Source organism: Eumetopias jubatus, unplaced genomic scaffold (assembly GCF_037043125.1).
Source record: "Eumetopias jubatus isolate StellerSeaLion01/CBP00866 unplaced genomic scaffold, mEumJub1_p1.0 scaffold_11, whole genome shotgun sequence".
NCBI classification, from domain to species: domain Eukaryota; kingdom Metazoa; phylum Chordata; class Mammalia; order Carnivora; family Otariidae; genus Eumetopias; species Eumetopias jubatus.
The window spans coordinates 99,405,241-99,431,967 of NW_028274817.1; the positions used below are offsets into that span (position 1 = coordinate 99,405,241).

Here is a 26,727-nt window from a genome sequence, read left to right on the forward strand (position 1 = left end):
AACGAATATGAGTAGGAATCTGGCCTTTGTCTCTCATAATTCAATGATGTTTATAAATAAAAGTTAAAAAAAGCTCTTTTAGTAAATTCATGTATTATATTCACTAGGGGTATATATTTTATATAAACCTATTAACTTTTAAAAACTATTATGTTAAAAAAACAATTGAATAAAAGTTAGTGTTGTCGAAAAGACCTCTAGAATTTAGTCTACAATCCTCAGGCCTTATTTTCATGGACTTAGTAAATTTCTTTTACATTTTAGGCTATTATATTAGATGCCAAATGGGATTATAATGACCTTCACCTAATATGCAATAAAAATTGGAGACTATTTATTAAAACTTCATTTTGAGTTTTCATTCTAAACACAGGTTTTGCATTATTCTCCTCTGGCTTCATGGCTAATGATGAATATACTTGATGAGGAATACTTCACTTTAAGTGGCAGTTCTGAAGTATTTGCATGGAAGGTGGTGCACAATTAAAATTATTCTAACAGTCTGTTATGCACTGTACACAAGGAATAAAATTAATGGATGCACTTGAAGTCATGAGCCATTTCCTCTGGGTTAAATATATTTATTCATGGACTATTTCAGAGGTTGTTTAGAATATGAGGTGTAAATGGATTATGATCCATTATCCCTGAGATTCTAATGTACTACTACAAAATGGCTTCCATAAGTATTGTTCATAATGCCTGGTGAGTTAGTGTTTGTATTCTTAAGTAGCTAGCAAAAAATTAGAAAAAAAATAGGCTCAAATGATTGGTACTTAAAAATTTGCAGATATTCACACTTAAAATGTGTCATAAAATTTAAAATTTTCAGTTGGGTTAAGGAGCATATAATTTTACAAAATACACATAAAACATTTACATATAATAGTAAAATTATTCATGTTCCAGTATTCATTTGGGAAACAGTATCCTTATTTATTCTACAAAATTTTAAGAAACTTTCTCAAAATAGATGGCCAGTTCACGAAGTTGAAGTAACAGCATTTATAATTTTAGTTTGAAATAAACATTACATAATGTGCCGTGTACCAGTGCTTTTGAGCCTTCCCCCAAGTATTTTAAGCAAAAGCAAATTTGAAGCAAGAGAGACTATGTGCATGTTTGTTTTTGGCTTTTTATGTCTATGGGTATTGCTCCCCTAATGTTCATATTTATATGAAGTGAGGTATTGATTTGGTCTTTTGTGAGTTCACAAGTATACTGTATTTATTCCTTACCTACTCTAAGCTGGGAACTCTATCAGATACTGCCAGTGGAGACCTTTTTCTCAGAGGGGTCTAGAGTTTAGAAGGACAGGCTATACTCTTGTTGAGCAGGAAGTATATTCACACATGAAGTAATATAATACATGCAAATCCTTCATAATAGGATATCTGATTCTCTGTGGTTAACGTCATGTTTTTGCCAGTGACATGTAGAAGTTTCTGTTTTTAATTTTTGGCATGGTTGCCCTTTATAACTTTAATTGCAAATGAGTATGGATATATGGCCAAATACTCCAAGCGTTGCTAATAAACTCATGACTTTATCACTGGTTGATATGATTTCTTTTAAAAATGTCCATATGCATTTTCTATATCCCGTATTAGTGTCCTATTATATAAAATGAGCACTAACTTTAAAAATACTAGTCATTGGGGTGCCTGGGTGGCTCAGATGGTTGGGCGACTGCCTTCGGCTCAGGTCGTGATCCCGGAGTCCTGGGATCGAGTCCCACATCAGGCTTCCTGCGCGGCGGGGAGTCTGCTTCTCCCTCTGACCCTCTTCCCTCTCATGCTCTCTGTCTCTCATTCTCTCTCTCAAATAAATAAATAAAATCTTAAAAAAAACTAGTCATTGATTCTTTATAAATGCCCCCTTTCAGTCATTAAAAAGACCTCCCCCCACCAATTTCAACATTTGAAAGATCTGATCTCTCTTTTTTGTTGTTGTTGTTGGCTACATATTATTTGCTATAACATTGACTAATATTTATTGGTTGCCTGGCGTATGTCAGACTTTGTGTAACTGCTTCATATCTGCTAACTCAGAATCATCATTGGTATCCTATGAGGTCAGTTCTGTTTTAGCCTCATTTCATGGATGAGAAAAATGAGATCCAGTGGGATCAAATAATTGAACCTCATTTACCGATTTAGTAAAAGGAGTGAAATTTGAACTCAGTTCTGACTAATACCAGAGCTCTTACTGTGAATTTCTGCAACTTTATTCCCTTTCACCATTTATCCTAATATGGAGATCGTTATTTTACCTATTATTGTATTTTAATCACCTTCATTCATTTATAAAAATCAATATGTTAATAACTAGAGAGTACTATAGATTTCATAGTGGATTTGTGCAAAACTTGCTTTTCTCATTTATTTTAATTCCTTTTGCTGTGATGTTTAGAATGTGGACATTTTTTTGGCCTAACATATTGAGCTGATAGTTTTGGGGAATGACCAACAAGGACACATTAAATTCTATCCCTAGATTTTAATAGATACCACAGGACCTATTGATAGTTCATTATAGTTTGATTTATATTTTTCTGATTAGATTAACATGTATTATTCATATTGAAAATTACCTTATGGTTTTATTTTTTCATTTGAGAGGGCTGGCTCTTTATATGATTGACCTCTCTCAGGGACAGTGAGGTATTTTTCTGTGTATTTCTTTTTAATTTAGAGAAATGTTAAATAAGACTCAGTGCAATATCAGTTCATCAGTACCTTTGAATTACTTTAGCATCTCTGGCCTACCTATACTGGAATTGGGCCAACATGGTCTTACTTCTTTTCTAAGTGCTTATTCAAGCTTAACATATACTGAAAATATTCCTCTAAACATCTGATCATTTATATCCATGGCACATTTTTGAATCGTTATCTAACATAATGTAACATCTCTCCCTTGTGTATTTTTAAATTACTCCCTTTTGTTTTCTAACAATAATATTAGCATTTTATCATAGTATTTTTTTTTCTCAAACTGAATGCCTATATGACCCAGTTTTGGATTCTTCTCTTACACTTTGTAGCAAACGTGATCGTTTTGCAACTACAGTTATTTAGTGACATGCCCCAAACATATTTTGATACAATTCTTGGTCACTGCTCTAAACCAAATTATCACAAACAGTATATCACACAAAACATCCAGATTTCTCAATAAAGCCAATTGCTTTCTTAACTATTAGAGTATTAGAAGAATTTTTTAGCTTCTACAAACCTTTTATAGTTGTATATATGGAGACTTGCATCTTTTATGTTTTTATACTTTATTTTAAAAGTTACTTTTCTTTAAAAATATGTCAGCCAAAGAAGGAAGAAAAGATTGTTGCCAATAATATTTGCAAAGGTTGTGTTCTCCAGTGTCCTATCAAAAGTTTGAAATCAGTGAAGTTGGAGTTACATTTCAAATCAATTGAGAGATGTGGTTTGGTGTATAACATAATTAAAACAAAATGAAAACTAGAATATCTGAGCAGAGGAGAGTAAAAAAGAGTAAAATAATCTAGTCATTGAATTCAAATCTCTCTTTTTTTAGGCTTTAAAAAGAGTGGGAAGCATGTTTGTAAAACCACAGGACTTCTATTTGCTAGAGATGGTCTGTAGATTCGTTAACAAACTCCTTGCCCGTTAACCAAATCACATTACTAGGAAGTCGAGTAGAACTAACATTCATAAAAGTAGATTTCTCTTAGACAACTTTGTCTTCACTAAATCACTTTAACCCATAGATATTTTAATCTAGAGGAAGAACCTTACAGTGAGTTCATGATCCCTTTTGAGATCCCTATGGATATATGTAGGAAGAGGAAACATTCAAATAATATTTCAAAAACTATAAGAAAGTTATCAATGCTATCATAGCTGTATTTTAAAATGCATATCATATTTAATATTTTATATAATGTAATTTATTAAGGAAGTTACTATATAAATTTATACGTGTGTGTGTGTAAGAAAACTGGAATTTTGTCAACTAAATATAGAGAGTGAGTATCTTAACACATAGCATTACATGATGTTGTTTTCTTTCTTGATGTGTATAGGGTAATATATACTTGGATTGGCATTAGTCATCACATAGCACATTATGACAAACTTAAGTAAGATAGTATATGTTAAAAGACACCAAATTCCTAAAACATACTGGGTTCTCCAGAAAGCTAAAAGTGATAATGATGTTCTTACGTTTCCATTTTGCCTTTGATAGATTTTTTCTGCTTTAGTTTTGTTATATATTTTAAATTATCAGATCAACTTCCACATTTGTAAATGATATGTAAGTGATATGAAAATCCTTTTCATATTAGAAAGATTATTTTTTAGTGCTTGTTTCACTTCTTTGGACCCATGGAAAATCTGCTTATTTCTGCCTTTCTGTAGCAGAAATGGAGAATTACTGCTTTTTGATAAATGCTCCTTTACTTCTTTATTAAAATCCAAATAATACTTCAGCTAATTCCCAAACCATTTAAAAATTACAAATGTTACTGTTTCGATGTACATTTCAGTAGCATACATGATATTTAACAATGATTTGGGAATCCTCCAAAAGATTTTTTTGTCCATGATCCATCTTCCAATCCCTCTCAGAGCTTTGACCCTTTTTGTTTTTATTTAAATATATTCTACTCTTCTACATCTTATGTGTCCTTATTTATTATTTTATTACATTCATACTCTTGATAAGATGCATCTCTAATAATTTACAATCAGTAATCAGAAATCCTGTTGGTACTTCTAGTTCTTTATCAGTGAATAAAGGATTTGTCCAAAATCCTTCATATGATGAATACTTTTAAACTTGAGACAAATGGGTTTTCATATGTCTTGCAGTCTGTGGCTTCAATGGGTATATTTTAAAAATCTTCTTTCTAGAGGGTGTTAATGCTGACAGCATCAAACAAGCCACAGAACAACTGAACAGCCGGTGGATAGAGTTCTGCCAATTGCTAAGTGAGAGACTTAACTGGCTGGAGTATCAGAACAACATCATCACTTTCTATAATCAGCTACAACAATTGGAGCAGATGACAACTACTGCTGAAAACTGGTTGAAAACCCAACCCACCACCATATCAGAGCCAACAACAATTAAAAGCCAGTTAAAAATTTGTAAGGTAAGATTCTTCCTATTTGGATCACAATCAATAGTAATTTCTTGGCAATTTCCAGAAGAATAGCAAATTATTTAATAAAAAACTCCCTTTGAATAAAAAAAACAGAAAGATCAAAATGTAAGTGAAGAGAATGAGTTTAAATAGATAATATATGATGTCTGGATCCTAAATATATATGTATATTTAGAGTACTTACACATGGCTAATTGATTTTGTCAGTTTGCAGAATGGTGAAGCAGTTTTGGAGTATGGAAACTACACATATCCTATGAGAAATGGCCGATAATTTGGAGCTCTTTTCTATGACAGCTCATGTGCTAAAAGCAAAACTTTGTCATATGTTAAAAAGGTGGAATCCACACAAACACAAGCAGCTGATGCACTATATAATTGGATATATGAGGAAAATCTTTAAAACTGACAGTTCACTCAAATTTGGATAATTTGAGGAAGGTTTCCTTACCAAAATACCTCATCATTGTGCTTAGAGTCTGGAGGAACCTTAAGGGATAGTAGAGTAACCAGGCATCAGAGCTGTAACCCTTCTGAGGGCAGAAAGGATTAGAGAGAGAGAAGTGACAGAAACCTAGAGCGAGCAAGTTGGACACGCATTGTAAAGACAGCCTTAAGAGCCAGCCTAAGTGCCATCACAGGAAGGGAGCCAGAAAAATCACCATATTACTTCACTCTCCTCCCTGCCTCTAGAATCTGAATCTGGATGGGGCTCCCCATTGGCTAAACTTAATCAGTAGGCAGAGTGCAAAGAGCCCTAGTCTGTTAAGTGTCATTCTCCTGAGTTCTAGAAGTGGACAGTGGATCTGGAGGGCCAAACAAGGTATAACTGGGACCAAGGAACCCAAGAAAGAGATTATAAGAGTATGTCTGCAAATGTAAGAAAATCAGTTATACAGTAATGAAGATGACTTGAATGTTTTGCATGGTTACTATGAGCTGAACACTTTTCATGGAAAGTGGGGGATTGCATACATGAAAAGGTTTCTAGGATAGACATCAGTGATAGACTGAGATGGCTAGGTTTAATCTGAGAAACAGTGAATGGAGGTTAATGAGCATACCTTGAAAAGAATGGTTTAAATACTGGGAGACTGGAGATGGAGAGGCGACAAGGTTAGTTTGGAGGTAGTATTAAACTCAGGAAGGGATGGGAAATTCAAAGCTATTTTGAAGGGAAAAACAGTTGAGGTACCTGATAATTCTTTCACATATTGGTCCTACAGCTTTACTAAGAAATGACTAAATTCAGGAAATAAATTTCTAGATAAAGAATACAGTACAGAAAGGCATTTAGTTTTTTTATGCAAATATGCAAATCTAGGGAATTTCTATACTTAAAGATGCATTTTGCTGTTAATAGAATCCATGACTCCTTTTTTTTTTTTCCTGTGAATCTGTGGAATACTCCACCTGCATTATTTCTTGTAACAAAATTTGATATTACCTTAACCTGTTTCTTGAGATTCAGATACAAAAAGTAACGATTAAATCTACAAAATACATACAGCCATAAAAGAAATAGTCAACATCTCTAGTGTTGCTGAGAATGATACTAGGGGTATTAGCTACCTTGAGCTGCCTGACAGATACTGCAGGGTTATTGGTGGCTTAAACAACAACCACCGCCAAGGAGCTGAAAGAAGGCCAATGTGAATACTGGACAGAGAGGTGTGAGGGGTGGAGATAAGATGAAGGATGGAGCCCCAAAGACAGGCATATAGGAGACAAAGCAAGGACTCTTGGGGCCTGGAGGATATCGGTCTTTATCTGAGGAGCAAATAGAGATCATTGGTGGTTTCATATCTTAAATAGTCTCTCAAGGCTAAGGAAGTCATCCTAAGGGAAATTATTTCTATTTTTCTGCATTCAGCCACAAGGTTCCAAATTTTGATGACATAATTCCATCCCTTTTCATTATCCCTTCCTCTTTTTCTCTGCACCTTTGGTTGCTATATTAACTTGATGAATCTCCTTGGGTAAGATAGTTAGCAGGATAAGCTCACAATCATTCATGCAAAAGTTAACATTATACTATTTCGCTATGATTAATGCTAGGTAAATAAATTTTTCCATCTTGTTTGTGAGTGCATTCTGTTATTTGAAGATGTTTTCTAAGATTAGACCACAGTATTAGCTCCAAATATAATGCTTGCTAGAACTGGTTCTTCATATGGGGGTTAGAAGCCCTTTGGGAATCGGAAGAAATCCATGGACCCTTTCCCAAGAGAAATGCAAAAGTTTTTCCATTAGATAAACACAAAATTTTCAAGGATAAACAGACTCAGGGAAGATGCCTTACTCAGGAGGACTAACCATATTAAGGCCCTTTTGTGGAAATAATAATTGTTAACATCTTTTAAATGTTAAATATTTCAAGTCAAAATGATCTCTCCTATGGCTTACTCTCAGAACTTTAAGGTCTCAATTGAACATTTGCCCAAATGTTTTATTAGTTTCTGAGTCCCCTTTGTTTTGCAGAACACACTTTATTATACTGTAGGCTCCTTCAGTAGCCCCCTAAACAGGAAGAATGATGGGCCTCCATCTGGCCAAATGTAAATCGGTTTCTTAAATGTTTCACAGCAGATGGCAATGGTACCATTTGTAAGCCTAGTGTATAAAGTGCATGTCTTTAATTCTATAATCAAAAACACAGAGTATTACCCTTTAGCTTTTGTCTTATTCTTCATCCATGGATATACACCTACCTTCTAGCCCTTGATTGAGAGGCTTTATATTGGAATGGGAGACATGGGTCATCTCCCTATTTATATAAATGGCTTTCCTCTTCACCAGCAAAAGAATTTGATTGTCCGAGATTAACATACCTGAATCAACTCTTACTGTTATAACCACATAGCAACTCTCCTCTGAAAGTTATCCTTTATCTTCCAAAAACTGTTAACAAGTGACAGTGCCCATTAGGTAGTCTTGCTACTGTGAAAGAACCTTTGGGATACATTTATCTTACTGAATCCTAAGACAAAAGTTACTCTCTCCAAAACAGTACGTATGCATCCAAAAAATAACTTGTTCTTTTTTCTTTTTTTCACTTTGACTATCCAGAAGCTCAGATTTATATTTAATTCATAATTACTGTGATTATTTACATTTTCCCCTCCTCCTAATTGTCTTGTAATCCAGTTTTAAAATTTTAATTGTCCTTTTTTTTTTTTACATTTTTAAATGGTAAACAATCCCGAAGTACTTTTTTTTCTAAAGGTAGCCGAGGTGTGAATTGTAAGTAAGCAGTCATGGTAATAATACTTAAAGAGCATTTGGACATTCTGTATGAATTCCAATTATATGTGTAGCAGAGACATAGGAATTGCAGCTTCACTGGAAACAAAAGAGTGAAAGCATTCTCATTTAAACAGCACTGTTCCAAAGAAATATAATGCAAGCCATGAATTTGAGCCACATATGTAGTTTTAAATGTTCTAGAAACAATATGGAAAAAGGTAAATGAATTTCAATAATGCATGTTATTTAAAACAGTAAATTGAAAATATTATATCAAGACTGAATCAGTATTTGGAACTATGGGTTAATATTTGTCTATTTTCATACTAAGTCTTCAAAATTCAATGTGTTTTACAATGACAGCACATCTGAATTTGGACTGGCCACATTTCAGGTGTTCAGTAGCCACGTATGGCTAGTGACCACCATGTTGCACAGCAGTGGGTCCATGTGATTTTATCATCCAAACCAGAGTACTCTTTGAGAGTGGAAGAGGATGTTATTAACCCTTATGCCAGGACAAGAAAGCAGAGCAAACTCTCACCCTAACTGAAAGAGTGGTAATTGCCTGTTCAGTCAGGAGAAGTAATGCACCCATATAAGAGATAGATAATTATAGACATAAATATGTGTGTGTTTATGTAAGTATTACATAGATTATGTAACCTATGAAATATCCGTGTATAAAGATAAATGTGTAATTTAATGCAGTAGGTATGTATGTAGATATATACTGATTGATGTAATTTATATTCTTCACAAGTGAATTTAAAGAAAAATATTGTTCATTAAACAAGCTTAGAATTTGAAGCAAAGGCACAGCATTTTGAGATAAGAGGGGTACAGAGGAACATTCATGTCTGATTGAGAGGACATAAGGTCATTCATAGCACTTTTCAAGTGCAGATCCATACCCATTAATGCCGTAAATGATGTGATTTTGAAATTTAAAGACAGTTCTATATGATGGTATCTGTTGAATGAAGAGCCAAGGTATTTTTAAATTGATGATCTGTGCCAGAGGCTGGCCTAAACTCTCATAGATATTTCTTACCAATTTTTTGATAAGGGCATTAAGCTAAGCTTGCATCCCTGGCTTTTAACACCTTTCTTTGCAAAAATGTAATCTATGCAAAGTAAAAGTTTTATTTATTTTAATACTCTAAATTACGGTACAGGATGAAGTCCACCGGCTGTCAGCTCTTCAGCCTCAAATCGAACGATTAAAAATTCAAAGCATAGCCTTGAAAGAGAAAGGACAAGGGCCAATATTCCTGGATGCAGACTTTGTGGCCTTTACAAATCATTTTAACCAAGTCTTTGCTGATGTGCAGGCAAGAGAAAAAGAGCTCCAAACAAGTAAGTAAAAATACTTGAAATGGCTACTTGCTATTTTCCAAATTCAGTATTTGTTGGAAAAAGAGAAAGTACTCACATGAAAGAGTAATTTCTATCAAAGGAATCCACCGTCCCTACATTCTGTAGTAATAAGGAGTGAGATACCATTGTTGGAAAACATATGTGTTATATTTTCATTTCTCCCCCTCACCGCCCATAATAATTTCATGACTTTGAGGAACAAATAAAGTATATGGGTTTTTTTGTTTTGTTTTGTTTTGTTTATTTTTTAAATTTTTTATTGTTATGTTAATCACAATACATTACATCATTAGTTTTTGATGTAGTGTTCCATGAGTCATTGTTTGTGCATAACACCCAGTGCTCCACGCAGAACGTGCCCTCCTTAATACCCATCACCAGGCTAACCCATCCCCCCTTGTTTTGTTTTTTAAAGATTTTATTTATTTATTTGACAGAGAGAGAGTTAGCGAGAGCAGGAACACAAACAGGGGGAGTGGGAGAGGGAGAAGCAGGCTTCCCACCAAGCAGGGAGCCTGAGGTGGGGCTCCATCTCAGGACCCTGGGATCATGACCTGAGCCGAAGGCAGACGCTTAATGGCTGAGCCACCCAGGCGCCCCAAGTATATGTTTTATATAGGCATTAACATCTCCTTGGTGGGTTGCAAATTTTACAATCAAAGATTTTGAATACTGGAGGAAGTAAAAGAGCAGTTGAAGGCTTCTTAGTAGGTTTTCATTAAATCCTGTTTGCTTTATGTGCAAAGATATTTAGCTAGGCTTCTTACTAATACTTCTATTCAGTTTATATGAAGATTGTTATAGCTGTAACATACATGTAGCAACTGAAATTCAGCAAAGGACAAATTATTCTCTGGGTAGCATTTTACTGTTGGATCACTGTCACTATGCAGTATCCTCTTTTTCTCATTTAATAGTAAAATATAACCTAAAAGTGGAGCAGTTACACAAATGCCTACCATTTGACCAGCGAAATTTTCCAAGATGTCTCTTTTGTTTCTCACCAGTGTGCTCTTAGGATGTTAATAATATCTGGTCCAAAATAGCCCAACTCATCAGCTTAATTACTAAGAAAAATGCCTTTGACAGACAGGTTTATGAACACTTTCAAACATTAGTGAGTTTTTGGTTCGCCATCCATATATATATATGATTATAGAGTAAAATTGGATTTTAAGGCATTAAGATAATAATATTTAAAAAATGTCTTCCCCAAATTTGTTATGAGAAGCACAAGAACATGTATTTGTTTTCTACTAGAACTTTAATTAGCTGGAAAACATGTTTTTTGACTACTTCTCTTTGTAAATATCCACATAATTTACCAAATCGTAATGTTTCTAAAATGAGTATAGTGATATACATGAAACGTTCCCTGTTTTCCTGGTTTTTAAACTTTGATTTCTTGGTGAGGTCATGGAATGAATTGAATAAAGTAAAAGATAACTGTTTGCTTTTTTTTTTTCTTTTACTTTAAAGTCGTTTTTGCTGAGGGGTTTATTTTCCTGGTAGGACATCAGGTAATACAATTTCACGGTGATGTCAGCTCCCTCTAGTGGATTTCAGTATACTTGTGGTTGGGTGTCTATAAAATCAACTGGGGAAAAGATTGTGATGTGACTGTCCTAAATTTTCAAACATTGACCTGTTTAACATTAATGCATTTCCCTTGCCATAAAATCTGTAAACTTTATTTCAAAAACGTTCAGAATGTTGATTCTTGTTGACAGCTGAGCTTTGATTATGATACTAAAATATAAATAGGTGATATATACTATCTATAGAGCCATCAGTCTGCCTATCTATATTATCATGTCTTTTCTTTTATCTTTTATACATATGATGATCATAAAACTGCCAAACATTTTCACTTCATTGATTTGTAAATAAAATGCCCACGGGGCACCTGGATGGCTCAGTCGTTAAGCGTCTGCCTTTGGCTCAGGTCATGATCCCAGGGTCCTGGGATCAAGCCCCGCATTGGGCTCCCTGCTCCGCGGGAAGCCTGCTTCTCCCTCTCCCACTCCCCCTGCTTGTGTTCCCTCTCTCACTGTCTCTCTCTCTCTCTCAAATAAATAAATAAAATCTTTAAAAAAAAATGTCCTCCCTTAACTTTATTTACCAAAACATCTCTACCAATTTTACTCTTTTGGAAATCTTACCTTGATAATTAATAATTATTAATTTAAAATGGATTATATATATGAATTACAAATTATATAATCTATATGTGCATGTATAACTTATGTGTTATATATGTACACTATATATTATATGTATATGATTATATACATATCAATTATAATTGAATTATATATTTTACATATATATTAATTTATATATGTAACTTAATATATTATGTATTGATATATAAATATTATATACCTATATATAAAAGGCAAAAAAAATTCACCATATCAAGTCATATTATAGTTCAGTTTGTTAATTAATCATTATTTCCAAAGAATTTTTACATATGTATGCTTTACTCCCAAACTGGCATGCGGGAGTAAATCTGATTTCTTGTATTACTGCACAGTACTTTGAACATATTAAGTATTCAGCAAATAAGAGCTAACACAAGGGGTGGTAATCCATTCTGACTTTCAACTCTCCTTTCCTTTTTTTTCTTTACTAGTGTTCTCACAATGAAATAAAAACTTGATTTTTAAATGTACTTTGAGTAGTGAAAATTGGTCTAAGGATTTGCTGCTTGGTACCTGGCAGAGATGTTATGAAAAACTAATATTGAAAGACAAAATGCATTCTATATTCATAGTGATTTTTAGTCTATAAATAAATCATATAAATTATCTTAGTCCTCACAGAGCAGTCCTTTAAGAATGTTTTATTATCGCGTGTCACAAGTGACCTCATGGAGCTTGAATAACTGAAAGGATGAATATTAGATTGTATAAGAACTAGCAAGTATACATGGATGTTTGTAGTGACATTATTCATGATAACCAAAAAGTGGAAGCAACTCAAATGCCCATCAGCTGATGAGTAAAGAAAGAAAATGGGCCTCTCTATACAATGAAATATTATTCAATAATAAAGTGTAATGAAGCACCAATACTTGCTACAGCATGGATAGACCTTAAAAAGATGCTAAAGAAAGAAGCCAGCTGCAAAAGACCATATGTTATATGATTCCATTTATAGGAAATGGCTGAAATTGACATACCTAGAGAGACAGAATGTAGATTAATGGTTGCCCGGGGCTAGAAGATTGAGAGAGTAGAATTGTCTCCCAAAACAATTGCGAGGAACCTTTTCTAGAAACTGCAAACCAGAAAGACTATGCTCTTATTTAGAGAAATATAGAAAAAATATAGCACATGGCTTGTTACAGGTGGTCTCTTATTTTAAAAAGAAAGGTTTTAAATGTACTTCTTACCTTTAATATGAAAACAAAACTTGTGCTATAGTTTGGATTTATTTCATTTGGAAGTATAAGTCGTGTCAGAAAAATAATTATTAGGTATTTATTTAGTTTTGCAGAAACTGGAGGAAGAGACTACATTAGCTATGACAGAACAAGTTGGTTCCCCCCCGCCCCTTAAAGTTCAGAAGGATTTTCATTCATTCTACAACCTTAGATTTCTGGCCTAGTACTATCTTTTTTAAGAAAAAATTGCTGGCTAACTGAACATAATTTAAAAAGTGTGATAAGAACATGAAACACGAGATCTACCCTCCTAAAATTTTTTAGTGCACAGTAGACTATTAACTTTAAGCACAATGTTGTACAGCAGATCTCTAGAAATTAACTCTTGCATGACTAAAATTTTATACCTGATAAAGAGCCTCTCCCCATTTCCCCTTCCCTATCACCTGGGCACCCACCATTCTATTCTCTGCTTCTAGGAATTTGATTCTGTTAGGTACCTCATAGAGTAGAATCATGTGGTATTTGTCCTTCTGTGACTGGTTTATTTCATTTAGCATAATGTATTCCACATACTTTCCTATTTTTTAAGGTTGAATGATATTCTATTTGTGTATACACCACATTTTCTTTTTCCATTTACCCATTGATAGACATTCAGTTTCTTTCCATATCTTGGCTATTGTGAATAATGCTGCAATAAACATGAGACTATAGATACCTCTTCAAGATCCCGATTTCGGTTCTTTTGGATATGTCCCCAGACATGGCATTGCTGGATTTGTATGGTAGTTCTAATTTGTAATTTTTTGAGGAACCTTTATACTGTTTCCTCTAGCAGCTGCACCATTTTATATTTCTACAAATGGTGGCGAGTTCCAATTTTTCTACATTCTCAGCACTACTTGTTATCTTTTGTTACTTTTTGATAATAGCCACCCCAGCAAGTGTAGGGTGATCTCATTGTGGTTTTGATATGCATATTTCTCATAATTAGTGATGTTGAACATCTTTTCACATATCTGTTTTTATTTGTGTGTCATCTTTGGAGAAATGTCTATTTAAGCCCTTGCCTATTGTTTTAGTCAGATTATTTTTTTCTGTTAAGTTGTAGGAGTTCCTTATATATTTTAAATGGTAACCTCTAATCATTCACGTGGTTTACATTTATTTTCTCCCATTCTGTAGGTTGTTGTTTTATTCTGTTGTTTCCTTTGCTGTACAGAAATTTTTAGTTTCACGTGGTCCCATTTATTTTTATGTCAAATCCAAGCAGTCATTTCAAGACCAATGTTAAGAAGCATTCTTCCTGTGTTTCATTCTAGGAGTTTTTTTTTTTTTTTCAAGATTTTATTTATTTATTTGAGAGAGAGAGAATGAGAGATAGAGAGCACATGAGAGGGAAGAGGGTCAGAGGGAGAAGCAGACTCCCCGCTGAGCAGGGAGCCCAATGCGGGACTCGATCCCGGGACTCCAGGACATGACCTGAGCCGAAGGCAGTCGCTTAACCAACTGAACCACCCAGGCGCCCTCATTCTAGGAGTTTTATGGTTGCAGTTTTTCAGTTAAGGTTTTAATCTCTTTCAGGTTGATTTTTATATGTGCTGTAAGATAAGGGCAGCCTGCCTAACCCTTGTTTTTTTTAAAGATTTTATTTATTTATTTATTTATTTGTCAGAGAGAGAGAGAGAGAGAGAGGAGCAGAGGGACAGGGAGAAGCAGACCCCCCACTGAGCAGGGAGCCAAACATCGGGCTCGATCCCAGGACCCTGGGATCATGATCTGAACTGAAGGCAGACGCTTAACTGAGCCACAAAGATGCCCCACTAGTTGAAATTTCTAAAAGAATTTCAGCTGAGGAGATTCAGTAATCTGATACATAATTTTGAAAGCTCTAACTATTATGTTAGCCTCTAGCTGGTTTGTGAGAATCAAGTAGAAGGGTCTGAGTGGAAGCTGGGAGACAGGAAATTGTTGCTATGTATATAGGCCTAACCTTAGACCAGAGTTGTGATAAGGAATATAAAGGAAAGTGGAGGCAGCCCTTGAAGAGGTGATGATCTGAGGAGGAGTGGTAGGAGACACTCTTACAAAATGACAGGGAGTAACTTGTGCTTCCTGTAGGGATAATTGATGAAAATTTCAGGGCAACCAGCAGAAAATGATCTCTGTGGCCATAATTTCAAACACTGTGGTTAGTTCCTGCTAAGGTGCTGATCCACTGTGAAGATGCTGAGACAAGGAAGGGAAACAAAAGTTGTCTTGATCTAACTATTCTAGAGCCAGGTCAGAAAATTTAATGTGCTTGTATATTTAAGTAAAGAATTATTTTATTCTAAGAAACAATCTATATTGCCTTGCTTTTGAACTCCAGAAAAAATTATGAAAAACTGTAAGTGGCTCCTTTTATTCTGTCTTCTTCATTGATACCATCAACATCAAGCATAACAGACATATTTATTTAAGCTAGCTCCGTGCTTTATACCTTGAGGTTCAAGGATTGCTCCTTGACCTTGAGAATCTTGGGGACTATGCTAAGTGCTGAGTAGAGCATAAAAAACTAAAAGATACATATTTTAAAAAAATGATTTACTAGGACTTCTTGAAGATAGGATTACTGAACTAATAGGGCCAATTTTGGAAAATAATGTGGAAATGGGGAAATGCATCAACCCCCCCAAAACTTATATTGTAATAAATAGTTGAATAGTGTAGTAGTTTATACTTACACAAACTTGGGTAGAAAATTGTGAGGAAAAAAGTGGAGAATGAATCAGTTATTCAAGCATTGACTATTAGGGCATTGCTTGTGAAAAAGACCCAGATTTCAACTGATTACTTGGAGCCATAGCTTTTAAAATTCTCAGGTGATCTTAGATAAAATCCTCATAAACCCATCTATTTTGCTCATATCACAGCACCTAGGGCTTTTGTGGGAATGGAACTTGAGTAGCAGGGACTTGTAGCAGAAGGAGTAGCATAAACACAAAGTCTTGAATAAAGTGATAGATTTTGGGTGGAGGATTTATGATGATGAGAAACTGGGCTGAAAAGTTGATTGACTTCCAACATCAAAGGTCCTTGAGTGTCAAGCTAAGGTGTTAACTTCTGTGTTGGCATTGGAAATTCAAATCTCCATACTCAAAACTCCTTACTTTCCTCAGTCTTTTAAGGACAATTTCTAGTATGTTCATCATCATATACTGTGGGTCCTTGGGTCCCTTCTTCCTTCCGAACATCTTCTGCCAGTGTTAATATTGTAAAGAAATACTTGTTCTCTGCCATGGTTGTTGCCATTTAATAAGGTTTGGAGTTGCAGAAAAAGATCTTTGTTGATTACACTGTTTTGTTGTCATTCTATTAACAATGAGGGATGGGGAAAAGTTGGAATCTACTTGGTATGGAATAAAAAGAAGGATAGCTTCAGTATGAGCATTTCCCAAAATAGATTTATCAAAGAAGTAGAAAGTGCTGTTAGTTAAGTTTCTACACACACACACACACACACACACACACACACACACACCCTTCATATATTAAGCCCTTACTAATTTCTACTTAAAAATGATGACAAATTCAAGTTAGAGCCAACTTCGTATTTACGGCGGATGTTTTAATGTTTTAAAATGCTGTCAGTATTTACAGACTATGAACATATATGCTCTTTCTTTCCTCAAATGGATTATTTCCCACAGCTTCTACATAAGCTCATCCACTCTAAATAAAATGTGAACCATATACATAATTTAAAATTTTCTAGTGACTATTAAACAAGGAGATGAAAATTTTAATTGTATTTTATTTAAATAAATACATCCAAATGATATTTTGACAAAGAATCAAAAGTAAAAATTATAGGGTTTTTTTACATTATTTTTGTACTAAGTCTTCAAAATCTGGTGTGTGTTTACATGTGCACAACATCTCAGTTCATACTGACCACATTTCAGGTGCTCAATGGACATGTGTCGCTAGTGGCTACCATATCGGATAACACAGTTTGATATTTCTTCTCTCTACCCCATCATTTGTGTGACAGTTAAGTACTTTTACTTTCCCTGAGTGATTTTAATTTTGGGGGGGGGGAGAGAGTTGTGATTTTTCAAAAAAAAATGTGCTATATATAACCTAGTTACATATAACAAAACACTAGGAGTCCTTCACTAGTATTCTCAGGTATGTCTGGTTTAAATGAGATAAACTGGGTGGCTATAATCACTTTTCAGCTACTACAAGGTAAATCATGTTGGCTAGTGAATGCTTTTTTACATCTAGAAGGAAGCTATATGAATAAAGGTATCCTTGGCTTTAATTTTATGTTGTAAACAAAGAAGTCATTTATTTTATCTGCAGTCCAGACCTACCCTCTAAGTCCTGGGTCCTTACGTCCAACTACTACTCCCTTGCCTTTCCAGTTAAATATCTCAAGGTATTGCAAACCCAGTGAATCCCAAGAAACTCTTGATGGGCCACTCTGCAACCAACAACCATTTCCTCTTTGGCCCCTCCAGTATCAGGGACAAGAACCAAGATCTATGGGGTTGTACAGTCAGGAATCTTGGGATCATCCTCCCTATTCCCTGTACCTCACTCACTTCCTCTCCTGTTTCCATTCAGTCTCTCAGCCTATGCAATTTTATAGCCAAAATAGTTCTCAAATCCAAATTTCTTTTCATATTCAGTGTCATCATGTTAGTCCAGGCTACTGTGGTTTCTTGCCTGGACCACTAATTTGCTTCCCCTTCATCCATTCTAGACACTGAGAAGTCTATTTTCTATGCTTCAGCCAGAATGATTTTTCTTACAGAAAATCGAATCATGACACTTCTCTGTGTACTACACATGATGACTTTCTTTTGCTCTTAGTTTAACGTTACCTAAAAGGCTCTGCCTAATATAGGCGTTGCCTATGTACAGTCACAGCCTGATTCATGCTTATTTTCTCTCTACTTCATATTGACGTTTCAGTTCCTGAAAATGACACTATATTCCCTACCTCAGAGCTCTACGTATTCTCCCAGAAGACCTAGCATAGCTATTTCTTACTCCTCCATATCTTTGCTCAAAAGATAATTTTTATGAGCTCCCAGTCTACATATGATGTTCTTTTTTTTTAAGATTTTATTTTATTTATTTGACAGAGAGAGAGAATGTGAGAGAGGGAACACAAGCAGGGGGACTGGGAGAGGGAGAAGCAGATTCCCCGCTGAGCAGGGAGCCCGATGCGGGGCTCCATCCCAGGACCCTGGGATCATGACCTAAGCCGAAGGCAGACGCTTAATGACTAAGCCACCCAGGCACCCCTATATATGATGTTCTTAATATTTAATGTCATATCACTCTATTTTCTTTTATAAAATTAATTACAATAATCAAAACTATATTAGAATATTATCTGTCTCCATGAGTAAAGTGTGAAATCACTGAATGCAAGGACTCTGTTCTCTTAATTATTGAATCCTTAAAATATATCCCAGAGGTTGAGACTGACCCTCAATAAATAGTTGAAATAATAAATGATATATAGTATAGTAAATATATACATATATTTCTCTTATTTGTATGTATGGGTACACAAATAGGTATAAACATTTTTTTAATGCAGCGGTGGTCATATTTCCATAGAAACACAAAGTAACATTGCTGGTTAGGATATAATAAAAACTGTTGTTCTATCAAGTGTTCTGTTGCAAAATGATACAATTGTGAACATGATTTTGTTGTTTTTCAAAAGAATTCCAGAAGAAAACCAAAACGTGTGTGCATACTGTTTATACTATGAGATTCAATACATACATTTTCTTTACTATTTGTTAATTTTTCACCAACCACACCTTGTAAATTTACAAATGAATTACATCAGAAAAAAATTGCAATTAAAGAAAGTCTACCTTAGTAGTCTAGAAACCATGAAGTGAGAAAAGGAGATGAGGAATAAACAAAGTCAATTTAAGCTACTCAGTGTTTAGAAACTTCCATGGGGATTAGAAAGGTTTAATAGATGGGGTAAGAAGAATGTCTAAATTCTCCAGGTAAATTCTTTCTCCTCTTGTTCACATTCTGGGCTTCACCAAATACTGGTTTTCTCCTGTGTTCCTGGCAAAGGCATTCTTTCTGTGTGTGTGCTCAAGGTTACACTTTCCAACATTTAGTTACTCATTCAACAAATACTGATTTCTTGCATGACACTGTACTGGTCACTGGGGATAGATCACTAAGCTAAAACCACATGCTTTTTGCTGTCATTATGCTTGTAAATTGGGGAAAGATGCAGCCATTAATCATAAAACCAAGCTGGTATTTTTATAATTATAATTTGAGATGAGTGCTTGAACAGAAAAGGCCAAGGCCAAGGCTCTGCTACTAAGGAAACTTACCCAGGTTGGGAAGGTCAGCAAAGATTTCCTTGAGAATGTACTGCTTAACACAGAAGCCAGAGGATGAATAGGAGTTAATAAGACTAGGGGGGTTAGTAAGTGATGGCTAGTTAAGAATCTTAGCAGAGAAGTCTTGTTTCCCTGGAGCACAGAGGGCAGTGGGTGATGAACGATGAGTCTGGAGAGGTCGACAGTCTAGGGGGCCTTATATGAACCATGGGTGAGGATGCTAGAAAAATGAAACAGTATTGATAAATATTATGCTGTGGTATCTCATTGTGGTTTTGATTTGGATTTCCCTGATGCCAAGTGATGTTGAGCATTTTTTCATGTATCTTTTGGCCATTTAGATGTCTTCTTTGGAGAAATGTCTGTTCATATCTTCTGCCCATCTCGTGATTGAATTATTTGTTCTTTGGGTGTTGAGTTCTGAGAAGTTCTCTATAGAGTTTGAATACCAGCCCTTTATCTGATATGTCATTCGCAAATGTCTTCTCCCATTCTGTAGGTTGCCTTTTAGTTTTGTCGACTGTTTCCTTTGCAGAAGCTTTTTATCTTGATGAAGTCCCAGTAGTTCATTTTTGCTTTTGTTTCCCTTACCTTTGGAGACGTGTTGAACAAGAGGTTGCTGTGGCCGAGATCACAGAGGTTGCTGCCTGTGTTCTCCTCTAGGATTTTGATGGATTCCTGTCTCACATTTAGGTCTTTAATCCATTTTGAATCTCTTTCTGTATGACGTGGATGGAACTAGAGGGTATTAATGCTAAGCGAAATAAGTCAATCAGAGAAAGACAATGATCCTATGATTTCACTCATATGTAGAATTTAAGAAACCAAACAAAGGAGGATAGGGGAAGGGAGGGAAAAATATAAACAAGATGAAATCAGAGAGAGAGACAAACCATAAGAGACTCTTAATTATAGGAAACAAACTGAGGATGGAGTAACTGGGTAATGGGTATTAAGGAGGGCACAGGATGTAATGAACACTGGGTGTTATAGAAGACTGATGAATCACTGAACTCTACCTCTGAAACTAATAATAAACTATGTATTAATTGAATTTAAATAAAAATAAACTAAATGCATGATCCCAAGGGAAAAATTATGCTGTGATGTAGCATCATAAATCAGTTTTGCATTTTCAAAAACTGAGCATAGTGTTAGATTGAAAGGAAGCAAGGGCACGCATGGAGAGCCTAGGAAGGATCTTACATTGTGTGGGCTTTAGCTTGTGCTAGGTAACTTACGTATGAGATACAACATACTTCTTGATCATTTTAGAAGTCCTATGCCTTTCTCAGAATAGAGGGGAAGCTTGGCTTAGCTCTCAGTGGGAGGACTTTATGTCTTGCCCCTGAATACAGATTAGAAGCTGTTATACAGAAAAACATCAACAATTCAGAGACAGAAATGGTTAACTTTTTATTATACAGAAGGAAGCTAAAGGAGGGAGAATGTAACCAGGACCTCCCCTAGAATGGAGGCAGACTTGAGGGTGATATTAGAACCCATTGGGTAGCTATTACCATAGCTCTTCAGATAAAAGTATTTCCTGATTGACGAACCTACCTGTGGGCAGTGAGGTAGCTAGTTCAGAAACTATGGACTTGGTAGGTGTTCTTTCAGTTCTAGCTCCTCCCCAATGCTATCCATCTGTGAAACACCTAGAGTGTTTACTCAGGATCCAGATAGCAAAGGAAGAAAGGTACCCAAACATTCTGAATCAAAAGATGGAATAAGAAATTCCATCCATACAATATGTCCACATGTAATGGTGGTCTGGATCTTCAATACTTTATCATGATTTTAAGGGGAACCTGAGACTTTATGTAATGTAAATTATTCATTGAGTAATGCAAAGTAAAGCATACTTTGTTAATATTGTCTCTAAATTGATGAAAAAAGTATCAAATCATGATTATTTCCTAAGTTCTAGCTAGAATTATATTGGTTAATATAACAAAAATAGATCAAATTTATTAATCATTTAGAATGTTTCAGTGTTTATCTTTTTTCTGGATTTAAGAGATTTTGATTTTATGTTTGGCCTGTGCTAAATAGCAAAGGGTTCTTTAATTACAGCATCTATCTATCTATCTATCTATCTATCTATCTATCTATCTATCATCTTCCTTCTTCCCTCCCTACCTCAATCTGTAATAAGATGGATGCTGACTGAGTTTTGGGCAATCTATAATATTATAACATCTCATAAATTAACTGTTTTATACTTCTACCATGCTCATGTTACCTTATCACTTTATTGATAAGCTGACAAATCTGAAAATTTTTATTTCTTCTCATTTAATGTAAGTACAGTTATAATTGTGTAAACAATTACAGTTGTGTTAAGTATATAAACACATATATTCACATATGGTTTAAAGTTTGTGTATAACTACATATACATACACACACACACATTGTACTTAATGTATTTTTCTTTTCCTAATTTATACCTATATATATATATTAGGGAAAGTATACTGTTGATTAGTGGTTTTGACTTTGAAACCAGACAAACCTGGTTTATTTTTTTTTGAAGATTTTATTTATTTATTCATGAGAGACAGAGGGGGAGAGAGAGAGAGAAGCAGAGGGAGAAGCAGGCTCCCAAGGAGCAGGGAGCCCAATGCGGGACTCGATCCCAGGACTCTGGGATCATGACCTGAGCCGAAGGCAGATGCTTAACCATCTGAGCCACCCAGGCACCCCAAACCTAGTTTAAAATCCTGACTCTACTATTTACTAGGTTCTTGAGTCTGAGCAGATTAGTTGGCCTTTTTTTGTAGCCTCAGTTTCCTCGACTGTAAATGAGATTAAAAATGCTTATCTCATAGGTGTATTGTAAGAATTGAGAATGATAATATGGGTAATCATTATTAGAGTCTCTGATACATACTAAATATGCAGAATTTTTTTAGTGAGATAAGTAACATGATATAATTTAAAATATCAACTGCTGTGGGTAATGATACTATTTTCTGCAAAGGCAAATGCTAGCACACACAGAGTATCCTTCAAAGTCAGTATACATGAACTCTCCTTGGTTTCTCCAAGTACCATCTCTGTTACCATGGGCAGGTTACTTAGTCTCTCTGTTTTGTCATTTCCTTACCTTAAAAAAAATGACTTTAACAACAAAAACCTTGCAAGTCTGATGTGAGTATTCAGTGTAGTGTGTGTGTGTGTGTGTGTGTGTGTGTGTGTGTGTGTGTAGTTTCTGTCAAAATATCATACATGTAGTAGTAAGATTTTATTTTCAAGATCATCATCACATTCTACTCTGTATCGTCACATTTTCACAACTTGTTAATATTTGTAATTAGCAGTGTTATTTAGTTTGCTGACAACTTAGGAAAACATAATGACAAAGTTTAAAATAATGAAATGATTCTCTTCTTTTGCCTTTTGATAGTTTTTGACACTTTGCCACCCATGCGCTACCAGGAGACCATGAGTACCATCCTGACATGGATCCAGCAGTCAGAAACCAAACTCTCTATACCTCAGGTCACTGTCACTGAATATGACATCATGGAAAAGAGACTGGGAGAGTTACAGGTCTGTGAATATGTGTATGTCTTAAACAATATAGGGCAGATCTCATCTATCAAGCAGTCACATTGGTGTGATGTGAAAATAATAGAAATAAAATAATCATGGCAAGTATGATAGTTTACCAGTTGCAAAAGTGAAGATAAGATTTAAAAAATGTAATCTTTTATGCATTTGTGCCTTCTCTCCATAAGACAAAAACTCTATCTTTGAAGACAATGATATGGTCTATCTATGAAGTATATTCTTTCCCGTTTAGTATGTGTTTTCAGACAATGATTTTGATTATTATAAAAGTTGTGGTATTATTCCCCCCTCCTTTGCTTGCTAATTTATAACTCCTTTCACATTTCCAAGCAAAGTGGTAAAATCTGTGTAGTTATAAAACAAATTTTAAACATTAGCCTTATGTAATATCATAATTAATTTTTTGAGTTCTATTAGCTACATTTTAGCAGCTTTATATCACATAGAAAATACTAATGTGGTAAATGAAAGAAATAATTTGTAAGAGAATTCAGAATACTTTTCCTACTAATTCTGAAAAGCTTGTGCTTTATATCCAATCACATTTTATTTTTTAGGTCAAGAAAGCATTTATTAATTATATTTAGGAGCTGAGATAGGTCTACATTTTGAGAATTAAGAAAAAAATAAAAATTTAACTTTTATATGAAGAGTTCTTTTTCAAGAATTAAATATTATTTCTTAAAGTTATGTTAGAACTATTTCTTCAAAGAGATCTCCATTTAAACATTCTTCAGTATCTATTGCCCTATTTAGACTGACTGTTTGTTTCTCTACTAACACATCAAGCAACCTGTAACTGTTTGATCTTGTTTTTTTATGTTGTTTTTAATACTTGGGATGATTCCAAAATTTACTTTGAAGAATATGTGACTTAATAGAACTATCAGCTTAAAACGAGTACAAAGAATACAGCAACTAGAGGAGTAGATTGAGTATACACAAAATTGTGTGTAGATGTTTCTTCTACTGAAGAAACATTGAAGAGAAAAATTACTTACAAATATTATTGAGAAATTGTATTAAGTAGCCAAGAAAATGTAGTTGGAACTTTGTGTCAAATGTTATACCAAAACAAAATACCACATATATTAAAAAGTTCAAAAACATTTTAATAAGCACAGATTTTGGAGAAATTTTTAAGTAAAATATTTAAAAACATGTAAGAGAGAAGTGCACAAATCAATGGACATAATTACAAATATGGTAAAAATACCGGACAATTTAAAAGAAAGATGAGACCAAGGAAAAAAATTTGTCTGAGTAAGGGAGAGAGTCATTAATAAGGAAGTCACAAAGAGAGACATAAACAGCCATTAAACCTATGAAAAATTATAACTCAAATTGTAGAGGATGAAGTACAGATGTATAAAACGAAATACTATTTTTCACATCTCAGTTGCAAACAAAAAGATATAATAAGTGCAGGTCTGGCCGCAATGAGCTACCTTCTCACTCTCTGGTGGGAATGTAAATTGAATTAAAATTTTGCTGAGGAAACTTTTCAATACTTCCTAATAACATACAAAATAATTAATTGTATTATACATTTGAATACTATTTTCATGAAGTCTGTATCTTAGGCGGTAATCAGAATACATGAAAAAATAGAAAAATAGATGCAGATAGATAGATGGGTAGATGATAAACATAATTTACAGGGGTGGAAAACTAGAAGTTAATTTGTAGAGCTAATAATGGGAAATGGTTAAATGAGCCAGAGAAGCCATTAAAATTTATGTTTTTGAAAAATACCTAATGATGTGGGGAAAGGCTCACAAAAAAAGGCCTAACTCAAAATGTAGTTACATGCATGCTGGGTATTGTCTAAATAATAAATCAAATTTAATGAAGTAAAATTAAAGCAAAAAATTTAAAATACCACAGAATAGGCATAAGATATTATACAACTATAAAAGGTATGTATTTGGCATATTTGGGGAATATTATAGATCACATTGTAAAAGAAGGAATTATTGTGTATGTGTGTATATAATATGTTCACATATTCAATGTTGAGTTATAGAAACATGAAGTTTACATAAAATAATATATAAATGGATAATTTGTTTAATGTTTTATCTTGAACCTTTCTTACTTTATAACCAGAAAGTAATAAATAGCGAGTGGAGAAACCCTAAAATGGATATTCTGTTATAAGTGATTGCACAGGTTACACAGGACAATTGTAAAACCAACTTTAGAAATTCTCCCCCAAATTATCCTAAATTTCACTATAACACTAAAAAATGTATAAAATATGGAACTTTACTTAATTGGCATTCGTAGACCATCCGTGTGTTAACTTACTCAGTTTTGTTATCCCAGGTATCTATATGATTTAGTTATGTTTTTACCTAGAGAACATTAGAAGGTGTCTTATAAAGACTCTGTGTAATTAAGGTCCCTAACTATATCATAAATACAGTTACTGATATGCAGATGTGATACAATAAAATTAGATGTGCTAAAACTCTGGTTCATACAGAGTTGGGTTATATTTGACATTGTTCGTAAAAACAGGCATAGATTTTTAAATAAAATATTACTGTGCAAATTACTCTTAGGATAAACAGTAGAATTTGAATCACTATTAGTTATTCTGTAACTGATGGCACATCTATATTTTTAGATGTTTGAATCACATAGCTTTCACTGTAAATACATTTAAGTGAAACTCGTGAGTGAAACTGTGCAATGAAACTTGTTATTATTCATCAGTTAGTATACATGTACTTTCCTTTTTTAATTTGGAGGCTTTACAAAGCTCTCTGCAAGAACAACAAAGTGGCCTAAACTATCTCAGCACCACTGTGAAAGAGATGTCAAAGAAAGCTCCACTGTCTGATATTAGCCGGAAGTATCAATCAGAATTTGAAGAGATTGAGGGTCGCTGGAAGAAGCTGTCTTCCCAGTTGGTTGAACTTTGCCAGAAGCTAGAGGAGCAAATGGCTAAACTTCGAAAAATTCAGGTAATTCAAGATTGGACTTTTGGACTCATTTTTTTCTTTGCTTGTTTCTCCCCTAATGATGTGTTATAAAAGGCAAATAGATATTTAACTTCCATTGTTCTTCAAAGTCAGTGATAAGCTCAAAAGACACACGTTTTTCTCAAATGAGTGTATTTTGCTTATTTCTTTTAAGAAACAGTAATTGAGAATTGCCCTTTCTAGATTTTCCTGAGAATTCTCTTTTTTTTGGCCACCAGTACTGATAGGACTTAAGTATATTTTTGGCTTAATTATTTTGAAAACCAGTCTCTCCTTCAGTCTGCTTGTCCTTTAAAATGTAGGCATCACTTAGCTTATGAATAGATAAAAAGTTATCTATCATGTGATAAAGTCATATCATTTTATCTGCATATTTTACTTAAAATTGTATATATAAATTTGACCTCATTACCTTCCACAGACCAGCTCCTACTGACTTAATTTGTTTGAATAGTGTCACCATGCTCCTAATCACCCAAGCTGAAAACCGTAAACCAACAAATAACATTCTAGTCTAAAGTCTAAAATATTTGCTGAGATAGGTAATACCTCTCTTATGGGGCAAATTATTGTGAAGAATATTAATGCTGGGATGAATCTTTGACA

The 26,727-nt window shown here is 34.3% G+C and overlaps 1 protein-coding gene across 1 annotated transcript in view; it reads left to right on the top strand.

Moving 5' to 3' along the window:
* DMD (dystrophin) overlaps nt 1-26,727 on the top strand; it is a 1,674,912-nt gene that overhangs the window by 309,818 nt on the left and 1,338,367 nt on the right. Inside the window, exons 15-18 of the mRNA XM_088028834.1 lie at nt 4,896-5,137; nt 9,574-9,754; nt 22,965-23,110; nt 25,888-26,103. Coding sequence (XP_087884960.1) covers nt 4,896-5,137; nt 9,574-9,754; nt 22,965-23,110; nt 25,888-26,103 — 785 coding nt within the window. The remainder of the gene's footprint in view (nt 1-4,895; nt 5,138-9,573; nt 9,755-22,964; nt 23,111-25,887; nt 26,104-26,727) is intronic.